Here is a 10,853-nt window from a genome sequence, read left to right as displayed (position 1 = left end):
GGCTCCACTTTGCCCCTTCCTGGGCGAGGACTGGCCAGTTCTGGCCCCTGGCCGAGGGCTCATTACAAAATGTTGGCGTCGGCTGTCAGTTACACATGAAAATTGCACAACTTTTGCCTTATTACGGAGCAAAATGTACAGCAAAGTGAAGCCGGAAAATTCTTCCTCCTCCTTTGGCCGTGTACTTCGCATTCGGCTTTTCTCCATCTATTTTTTGTTTGTTTTTTGTTGTTCGTCCTTTTCCTCATTTCATTTTAATTTTGTGCCCAGCTTTCTCTCTCTCTTTCTCTTCTTTGCGCTGTCCCTCAGTTTGCCTTTGGTTCCGCTGCCTCGCTCTTTTTATTCTAATTAAATTTTTTTTTCTCCAAGAGGAGTGGGGTCGGCGGCCCAACAAGGCAAATTTATTCTTCTGTAAAAACAAGAAAAATTACGCAAAATAAATAAATTTACATAAGCTCGACGCGAACTGAGCAAAAAAAAAAGAAAAGGAAAAATGTGTACATAACAATAAATAAAATTGCATTTTCATTTACTTTTTGCCTGCCTTGGGTTCGAGCTTGGGTTGGCTTCAGGCCCGGTTTTAGGTCTAGGTGGGGTTCCTCTGCAGGCAGTCCGCTTTGTTTCCTTCCTCAAAGGCGAACCATACACAAAACAAAACAAAAAACAAAAAAAGGTTGCACAATGAGATCGCTTGGTATTTGTCTGTTATTCGAAAGTAATTAAAAGAGTAAGCCCTTAAATCGTGCATACTTACCAGGAATTTTCCCAACACCCAGCCTCGGTGCCCGGAACGGATCTTTGCAACGCATTTTTGACTCTGGCAGTAGCCAGTTAATGGAGCTTGGAGCTCTACTCATTAAAAGAAACAACGAATTCAAGAAAATATTAAATATATATATATTCTGCTCTTACAATAATTGTTTTTTGCTAATATTTAAATCAATACTGAAGGGCCAGCATCCCGATTTGCGACTGATCTGAAACCCAAATTCAATATTTGGCACAGCAATATTCCAAGCAAATTTTATGCTTTTATTCCTTAGCTTTAATTTCTTCATTCAGGTATGATCCTTAGATATATAAGCTATCCATTATCCATTAGCTATCCAGAGACTAGGTTTTCCATTCTATTGTTCTTTGATTCCCCAGGAACCTCAGCATCAGGCTGCAATATAAGGGGGAAAAAGCACGCATTTTGTGGACTGGTTGCATTTATTGCGCGTTGCCTCGGCCAATGGTTCCGTCCAAAATATGGCCCAACAATTATCGGCTGCTAATTCAGGTGGAACCCCGCCACCCCCGCCACACGCAGCCGCGCCTGACCACCAATTTGGATTAGGGAGCGCCAACGTTGGAACAAAGGAATAAATTGGTGGTCCCCCGCGGTCCGCAGTCTGCATCCGTTCGTGGGGGATGGGGCTGGCGTGGTATTTCTGGGGCTTTGTTTTATCAGCGTAACAAAACACGCTCTGAAATAACCAGAAGATTGCTAATGGGCGTGGGGGCGATGTCCGGCCCGTAAACAAATACATAGAATGCAAATGCATTGCCACAAATGACCAGCCACAAGCATCACTCCTGCTGTGCAGAACTCAAGAACCAAAGCTATACAGTTCCAACGATCGTAGCAGTGGAATTAAAAAAGAACTGAGCAAAGAGGAGAAGCCCATTCGGATTTAAGTAACGGATCGCCACGACAAGGAAAGAATGAAGTGGATGGATTTAGATTAGGATTAGTCTTACATGTTAGAGTGATAAATCGGAGGCAGGTTAATGCTTTTTTTTACACAAGAAAAAGCACCTAATTTAATTTTAAAGATTTTATTAGTCGCCGAGAATTAAAGTCCGTCACTTTTTTTATTATATTTATTATATTTCTAAATTATTTTTTTCAAATGCAGAAATGCCTGAATACTCAGATAGTCATCGATACAATACTCCTTTTTCAGTTAAGATGTATGGCAGGGATCCTTGAGTGTCGGCCCAAATTGGCGCTACGTGCATTGGCCATAGCCATAGCCAGAATCAGAAGCTGGCCCAGGAGCTGAAGCAGCAGCCGGAACGTGTGGTATTTTCCTCATTTTGTTGGGCTCCAACTGTCGCCTGTGCCGCTGCGGGCTGCCTGACGTTATTTTAATAACGTGCATGCTGCGCATTTGGGATAACATCTGAATTTATGTAACGACGCCCGGGCCCAAACCAAGATGGCAGCTCAGACGGGCAGGGCAGGGCAGGGCAGGAAGGGACGAGAATGGGGGGCAATGTCCTGGGGCACGAATCTTTGCGGAGCAGTGGAAGGGGACTCAAATGAAAACTGATGCGGATTAGTATTTAAAATAATGTCCTGCAGGGATATAACTTGTTCTCCCCATCCTTGGGCGCTACTTTGTTTTCTTTGCTGTTTCTTCTTTTCTCACTTGCGTTTGTTTTTTTGTCATTCTTTTCTTTCCCATTTTAATTCCTTTGCTGCGATTTTCTTTCTTTCTTTTAGGGGAATGTTTCATAAAATTTATATTTGCAGATAAGTCTGGTAGGAGGAGGGCTGGACATTTTTATTACAAGACAATTTACATATTTTTCTTGTTAAAATTCCACAACACAACACTCTCTTTCGCTCTCTCTCTCTCTCTCTCTCCTTGCTGTGTCATATGCATTTTTGTCCATTTTCTTGTTCCTGAATTAATGTTAATTTTTATTACACTTACAGTGCCGACCCACAACTCCCCCCTCCTCACTTTGCTCATTTAAATTCAAGTTTGTTTGTGAGAAAATAAAAAAAATAAATATAGGGGAAAACGGAGGGAAAAACGAAGCAAAGAACGAAACGGAAACGGGCGAAAATGCCAATGGTGAAGAGCGGATGAAAATGTTAATAATAAAACAACAAAATCCAAATGAATGCGTTGCAAATCGAAAAATAATAAAAATAGAACTTGTCCTCGCTCTCCATTGATTGCCCCATACCCTCGAGCATATCCTGGAAGGAATTCATGGGGCAGTGTCCGCCTGGCGATGCCAGGGACAGGAGCCCTCATTACGTATTCCCTGAACAAATTCTATTAATTATCGTTATGTCCTTCTGATGGGTGACTGCAATTGGAAGGTTTCCTGCTGTTTGCTGTTGGCTTTGCTCTGCTCTGCTCCTCCACGGGACCTTAATAAAAGTTACACCGGGATTTCAATTCCCATCCCCCGCTATAAGCTTCATTCGTGTCCGAGAACGTAATCCGAGAATGATGTGCACAAAATCGATATCAGTAAGATTCCTAGACTCCAGGCTATGTATAACTGAATCTACTCTGAGAATTATACTCAATATTGATATTTTAGCGTAGAAAATAAGATAAATTAAAACGTTTAAGGTTTAAGCATACAGAATCAATATATTGATCAGCATATGTACTCGTATGTATTCATATCCGTATAAATATTATTTATGTCCATATAAACACCAGGATTTCGGAGATATTTAATTTAGTGTGCTTACTTTGGTGATGGAAATATTCCAATCGAGTATTTCCAACAAAAAAAAAAACATTTAACAAGTAATCCATGCCCAACCAAACCCCATATGTCAGATTTGGGATCGTGTGAGACTGCTGGAAAAATATTAGTATAGTTCGGCACCTCCAGCTGTAAACACAAAATTCTAAATTTTGAAATATATTCATTTCGGTTTTTTTTGTCAATTAGATTTAAGCATAAAGTGATTATTTTTTAAAAAAAGTAAAAAATAAAAAAAAATGGGTGATCAATCCCCAAGGACACTAAAAGGACAGAAATGACTAATAGGACTGCTACACTAAGCTACAGGAACGATTAACAAGCGAGAAGTGAGTAGAATAAATATACATACATATGTACATATGTATGTACTTACTTGGTACGTGGTACAAGTAATACGCTCAACAATCCAGCAGGTACGAGTGGCACACTTTGGAATATTCAAAATTAGAATTCGGCGATTAAATGGGGGCACATTCAATGGCATACAAAATACACTATAGAAACTGCAGGTTCGTATTATCAACCCAATATGTTGATCTCTCTCAAAATACAATACTTGTATGAATCCTACAGGTTCACATATTTCCACGGCATTGGCTGGTTGCCAAGAACCAAGAGCGGGGTCTTTGGCGTCGTCGGGGTCGGCAGTGTCTTTGAATATTCGGGACTGGGCTTCGGGGCTGGGCTTCGGGACTCGGCATTGAGATTTGATTTGAAACTTTATATACTCGTTAGCTCTGAGCTCACACCAAGGGAACTTATTTTGATACTAATTTTAAATATATTTTGATACGAAAATACATTAAAATGTCGAATTATTTGATTGGAATGGTACGACGAATGGTGCTTACATTCTTTGGAGGATCCCAATCGGTTCTATATCAGTTCTATTCTGGATATTAAGAGTTGAATAAAAGAGAAATGACAGCCGTTAAAATTCAATTAGACTGGTCGCAGCGATTCCAGAGAGCCGTCACACCAACATTAGAAAGCAGAGCCAACACAGGCTACTTCATGTATGTAAACTATGCAAGTAGAATTTCTTCTACTTATTGCTTCAATTATACTTCAATTGTTCTCTGCTCCCCATCCAACAAAAGGTATTAAAAATACCAGCAAAATAACCTAACCCATTAGTTTGTACTGCAAAGAGAGAGGAAGATTAGCTAACTATACAGACGGAGAGGTTCTTTCCATGAGAGAAAAAAAAAATTATAAAAAGCTTTTATCAGCCAACTGCCAGCAGCTGCTCGTGTTGGGAGCAGATAAGCCACACTGCAGTCAGTCACAGTCGAGAAGGCGTTGAAGATCCAATGCGTCGCGTACATTGAACGAATTATTTAATTATTTATTTATTTGTTTATTTATTTAAAACTGTTCATTGAAGTGTAATTATTAAGAAATGATGAGGTCATTTGATACTATTAACAAATAAATAATAATGTTAGAGGGGAAACTGTTCGTTCTTGTGTATGAATCACTAGTGCGTGATCGAAGCAAAAGCTCTTCCAGCGAATAAAAATATATAAATACCGACAAGCGAATGCACGCAAAAGCAACAACAATTTGTTTTGTAAAATCCGCACTTGTGCACAATAAAACGCTGCCATTAAATAACAAAAATGGACCAAGTGAGCATCTTTGATTTGGCAAGTTACAGCTTCTTTGAAATATTTATGCACATAAAAGAGAACTGCGAGAGCGGAAGACCAGCTGAACTCGAGGAAATCAAGTATGCCGATCTCATTAGCTTTGCCGCTTGTTGCAAGCCGTTTGCCGCGCTGCTCCGTGACTGGAATACGAAACTATATAACAGTCTTGAGAAGTACATAATATTCAGATATTTAGATATTAACATCGACTTTGAAGAGGTGCATACCCGGTTGAAGAATGAGTTAGCAAAGTACAAGGAAACCTATTGGAGCTCCCTCAGCCAGGCCATCAGGGACGCACCCGCAACCGATGTCGAATTGTGTTACGCTCCCGAATCATTCCACAGAGATTACATGGACGCATTTGACACCGTGATAGATCAACTCAAAAACAAGACAAACCTGAAAGAGTTACACATTGATGTGTCGGGTGAGAGCATTATATGTCTAGGTCTAGGGGCATACATATTTAACATGGAACATTTGTTTATTTCAGGCTACACCCTAAAAGGTCTGGGAGGAATTAGAAGCCTCGAGGAACTCCGAGAAGGCTGCACGAGAAGGGCACTCTTCAGCCCCTGCTGGAGGGATTGGCCTGCACTCAGAGCAAAGTCCTCGACAGATTGTACATAGACGAGGCAGTGGAGTGTGGATTTGACGATCCGCAGAGCATTGGGCTCGTGTCCCAACTGACCGAACTCAACCACTTGAAGATACTGTCCAAACACGACTCTAGGACATTATGCGAGCAAGTTCTGAGAATTATAGTGGAGTCAAAGGGGAAAACGAGGATTGAGCTAGACAATTCGTCAATATCATACGAAACATGTGGAAATCTTACACTTGATTTGAGAGACCAGAATGCAAACACCTCAGACTACAGTCCACTTTCGACTCTGCCAGGCTTTACTTCGGTATCTGAAATCGTATCACTGAAGAGGTTGACGTGTGGATTTGTCGAAACACAAAACGCTGAGCTCCTGGCGGAGCTACCGGAGCTCGAGGAATTGACTATTACATCTGCGCCATCATACCCAGGATCCCTCTGGGGCCTCCTGTCTGCTCTGGCCTCGAAGGAGCCGCAGACACTACAAAAGTTTCATATATTAAACATGAGGATCGATCCCAGGGAGTCGATGGAATTGGCCCGCCTTTGCGGGCGATCTTTGCGAACTTTGGAATGTCAGTTCTATGATCCTCTGGACATTCAGCTTCTGTCTGAACTAACCGAACTTGAAGAGCTGCACTTGACTGTCGCTGAAGTGCTAGGCAATATATCGCCCATGGTCCTTGAAGTTATAAAGTCTTGCCCAAGGTTAGCTACAATTCATATAAGCAATGTATTCATGAACCGGCCAAGTCGTGTCGACATAAAATCGTCTTTTATGCTCGTCGGAATGCTGGAGGCTTGCCGAGATAAAATTGATATACAGATCAACGGCGGCTGCATATCGTTTGATCGGGAAACAAATAAACTGCTCGTGGCAATAAATTTGTATTATCGAAATAACCTTCTGATGGAAGCATTAGCCTGTCTAAGACCTCTAAACCATTTGGAAATAACAGGGTGCCTTGCTGCTGGTTCACTGAGAGATCTCTTTGCCGCCCTAGCGACCAGAACTACTCACTATCTACAGAGTCTGTCCATAGACAAGGGCTCGCTCGACTTTGGTGATACCATGGAATTGGCCAAAATTACTACGTGGACGAGTTTCACAGGGCAACTCTCCGATGTGCGAAGCTTTTGGCATTTAATCCATTTGAGCGATTTCAAAGTTTTTGAAAAAAGAATCGGTGGCAGGTTTGTAATTAACTCTTAAATCGATCGCAAAAGCTTAAACTGTTTTTCTCTCCATTTATCCCCTAGGAAAATCACGTTCGATCAGTCCACTGGGAAACTGACTGTTTCTCCATTAAATGTCTCTTTAGGGGATCGCTTAGCCAACGGCATTGGACTGAATCCCCTAGCAGGCCTGCAGAATTTGCGGAAGGTTTTTATTGCTGGAGTCTTCGAATATGGCTCCATGCGCGATTTCTTGGGCCAGCTGGCCGCGTGTCAAGGCGAGACTCTGCAGGAACTGAGAGTGGACAGGCGCTATGAAATGAGCAATGAAGAGCTGAGGGAAGTGAGTCGAATGAAGTCCCTCCGAACCCTCGTCTGCAGTGTATCCCATGTTCAGGATATAGAAATAGAACAGCTGGCTCATCTTCCCCATCTGGCAGTGCTGGTTGTTGGTTCCCATCGAGCGGGCTCCCTGAAGAACCTTCTTGGGAGTCTTGCCGCCAGCAAGTGCCCCACACTGGTACATCTGGCTGTAAGGGGCGAAAGTCTCACCCCCCAAGAGGTGACCGAAGTGTCAGCTATAGGTTCCTTGAAGGGACTCGAGTGCGCGTTCTGCAGCACAGAGGGCCTGGATGTACTGTCACAGCGAAACTGCATCGAGCATCTGGGCATAACAACTAGGGAAGGTGAAGCCTCTCTGGTTGATCTGCTCACTGCTTTTGCATCTTCTGGCGAATCAAATATCCAGAAATTAATTATCGATGGACCGCCATTCGGTCAGGAATTAGCTACCGCAATAAACTTTGTTCTTCGAATTCCGAGACTGAAGTCCTTGAAGCTCCCAATCAAAGATACCCAGGGCATTGAGGGTTTGGCCGAGTCTTTGCACCTCGAAGATCTGATAATATCCTGTATTCCCGAAAGGGGTTCTCTAGCAGGTCTCTTCCGGGCTTTTTCAATGAAGGAATCAACCAAATTAAATAACTTGGTTGTAGAGCGCACTTTTATCGACCTTGAAGAGGCTCGTCACCTCGTGCAGGTTGATTCAATCACAAGACTAAAGTGTGGCTTCAGAGACGAAGAAAGGTTCTCCCTCTTGGCTAACATGACTAATCTCGAGAGACTGGAAATCACTCCGAGAAATGGACTTGTAAATATTTCTGGGCATCTGCTTGACATGATTCGAGAATGTCGAAAGCTTAAGACTATTGATTTGGGAATGAAAGTCGTCTCCGATGACTTCCTAAAAAATACACTGGACATTCTGAAATCAGTGAGGGATCCCTCAACTGAAGGTCCATTGGAGATACGAAATTATGTTGCATTACAACACGAGGTAAGCGAAACGTATATCCCGCAGGATAGATAGAAATGCATCAATTTGTGCTTTCTTGTTTTCAGATCACTGAGATGACGGGCATCGATAAATTGTATTTGATTGTCCAAAGGGGAAGATACTGAACAAATCCTTCTGGACTGAAAATGGAACATTAATGCCAAATAAATGAGAATGGATAGATGTGGGATGGATACATGCATGGATGCATAGCAGAAGACGCATAGAAGACTCTTCCAGCTGCATTACATCCCCTCACTGAATTATTCCAATTTAATTTCCGATATACAAATAAAATCACAGCTCCCTTTTAGCCGACTGACGAAATGGGATATTTATTCTAATGAGGGAGGGTGGGAGGAAGGGAGGAAGGGAAGGAGGGTGCAAGTAGTGTAATAGAAAATTCTAAATGTTTCAATCAACAACTCGCATTATTAAATATTAATGGGGAACTCGAGTCGAGTTGTCTCGGACTGACCCTTTCGTGCCATACCCAAAAAGGTCATCATGTGTCTGCCACAGCATACGCTCTGTGGCACAGGCACATAGGCACACAGGCACACAGGCACATCGCACAGATACAGCAATCCAATGTACTCTGGACCAGAAAGAAGCCTGGCAAAAGTAATTTTGGACATTTTTCATCATAAACACACAGCATTGAGAACACGCCGGACGACTCAACCTCAGCCTCAACCCTCTCTGTCCCTGTCCCTGTCCCTGTCCAGGGAGACACTTCTTTGGCGGAGCTTTGATTTCGAATTGGATTTGAATTGGGAATTTCTGGCTTTGGAGTACCGTAGGTCGTCGTCGTCGTCGTCGTCGTCGTAGTCGTCCGCAGGCAATGGTCGTGGTAGTGGAGTCAGATAGTTGGTCAAGTTGGTCGACGCATAAATATTTCTCTTTGTTCAAGCATCGCATCAGAGCCAAAAAAGAGCATTACGACGGACTTGTACGACTCGCAGCACATACACAGCACATATTGTATGTGTGTGTACCTGTACCATCTGTCTCTCTGGCTGTGTGTCCGTCAGCCCTCTGACCATCTGACCCTGCGTCTGCCGACAAGACTACAGCACAAACAAACAAGGAGACAGGATAGGGGGAGGGCGACTGGGCGACTGGGGTCCTCGAATGGATGGCCAGATATGAGAAACGGTCGAGTGGTCAAGTCAAAGTTATTGTCATGTCATGTAAGTGCCACACCCTTCCCACTGCCTCCCCAAGTCCATTCGCCCCTCTTCATTTTGTCCCTGTTCTTGTTCGGATTTTCCAATTTCATCTTCGTGTTCCACACACTACTCGTGCAAGCAAGCCATTTTGTTTTTTGTTATGGCACTGGGCAAGACTCACGAATTTTGGGCACTCAAAAGAGAATATGCTGGGAAGCTGGAAATATATTTTACATAATTTAATCCCCTTGGAAGAAAAGTCGCCTTGAATAAAACTTATCCTTGGGATACTCTGTCTGGTGATGATAAACCTGTTTGTTTGTTTATTTGCTAGTTAGCAGCGTTGAAATATTTGTTGATTTAATCTTAAAATTTCTATCTAATTTCATTTAATATATTTGGTTAAATATTAATTGAATTTTGCTTCCTTCTATACACAATAGTGACAGGACCTGTCACACCTGTAACTAAAAATAAGTAAAAAGAAAAATGCTTCAAAAATTGACTGAAAGTTTTGCGTCTGTTCAACGATGTTTCAGATCGTGTTCGAGGAAAGGTTTCCCCTGGTGTTGGGTTTGGGTAAAATGTAAATATCGGGCGTAATGGTCCCTCCCTTGGGGGCAGAAAAATCAACTGACCAGTAACTTTGGAGCTAACTTTGATGGCATCTTACGAAAGTTCAAAGTGACTTAAGTGAAATTTCCACCTCGGGCAGTCCCCCCGCGCTTCCATTCCACCAAACTCCTTGAAGGGCCATGGCCATGCCATGCCATGAACATGAGTAAAAATTAAATTGATTTTCCATGGACATTGTTCGAACCTGGGCAAAACTTATCCGTTTTTCTACCCCTTTTAATCGTACAGACCAAGGGTATGCTATGTTCGTGTAGATGCCGATACACGCATGTACTCGATCGGAGTTTATTAATCTGCTATGTTTATCTTCTGCTTGGGCCAGTTGAGGATACAGAAGTGTGTGTCACTTCTGAGTAGCGGGTAACCAATAGTCGAAAGATGTAGAAATGCCTACTTCACTTTTTGTTTTCTCTTTCATGGGTTTATGGCAGCCCTGTGGACGGTGCTGTTGTGGCCCCCCCCCCCCTGCGTTTGTGCAACTTCATGGTGTCCACTTCGACAGCTGACCATCCGAGCTCCATCAACCGGCCGGCCTGCCCGACCTGCCTGTGCCGCATATTAAATTGGTGTGCAAATAGTTTGTGTCCTTGTCGGCACAAGATGGCCTGTTCCTTTATTGACTCACTTATTCTAACTTTTCAGTTGGGCCTGCGGCCATTTTAAAGGACAAGGGTGAGCATGCTCTGAGCCCTTACTACGATTTTGAAGTACAAGTGTGTAGAAGAGTTTTTCTCTATGCCTTTTTAATCCACCTGTCCATGGATTCC

General features: G+C 42.8%; 2 protein-coding genes across 2 annotated transcripts; both read left to right on the top strand.

The window, feature by feature from the left end:
* Positions 1-4,400: 4,400 nt before the first annotated feature.
* On the top strand, positions 4,401-6,224 carry LOC111073037. Its single transcript, XM_041593793.1, has 3 exons — positions 4,401-4,523; positions 4,608-5,589; positions 5,656-6,224. Exons 2-3 carry the CDS (start codon positions 5,130-5,132, stop codon positions 5,790-5,792), a joined length of 597 nt encoding a protein of 198 aa, XP_041449727.1. The 5' UTR covers positions 4,401-4,523; positions 4,608-5,129; the 3' UTR covers positions 5,793-6,224.
* Positions 6,225-6,253: 29 nt separating this feature from the next.
* LOC121403781 lies at positions 6,254-7,769 on the top strand. Its single transcript, XM_041593825.1, has 3 exons — positions 6,254-6,960; positions 7,027-7,628; positions 7,765-7,769. Exons 1-3 carry the CDS (start codon positions 6,272-6,274, stop codon positions 7,767-7,769), a joined length of 1,296 nt encoding a protein of 431 aa, XP_041449759.1. The 5' UTR covers positions 6,254-6,271.
* Positions 7,770-10,853: the final 3,084 nt, after the last annotated feature.

Source organism: Drosophila obscura, unplaced genomic scaffold (assembly GCF_018151105.1).
Source record: "Drosophila obscura isolate BZ-5 IFL unplaced genomic scaffold, ASM1815110v1 contig_200, whole genome shotgun sequence".
Classification (NCBI taxonomy): domain Eukaryota; kingdom Metazoa; phylum Arthropoda; class Insecta; order Diptera; family Drosophilidae; genus Drosophila; species Drosophila obscura.
Note: the sequence above shows the minus strand (reverse complement) of the source record. Positions and strands in the feature narration are given on the sequence as shown.

What these genes read in the sequence shown, in the direction of transcription:
- LOC111073037 (XM_041593793.1), top strand. Translation starts at nt 5,130, where the DNA reads ATGGACCAAGTGAGCATCTTTGATTTGGCAAGTTACAGCTTCTTTGAA. An exon ending in GTTACACATTGATGTGTCGG is followed by an intron (nt 5,590 to 5,655) that starts GTGAGAGCATTA and finishes TGTTTATTTCAG; the next exon opens with GCTACACCCTAAAAGGTCTG.
- LOC121403781 (XM_041593825.1), top strand. Translation starts at nt 6,272, where the DNA reads ATGAGGATCGATCCCAGGGAGTCGATGGAATTGGCCCGCCTTTGCGGG. An exon ending in GAAAAAAGAATCGGTGGCAG is followed by an intron (nt 6,961 to 7,026) that starts GTTTGTAATTAA and finishes TTTATCCCCTAG; the next exon opens with GAAAATCACGTTCGATCAGT.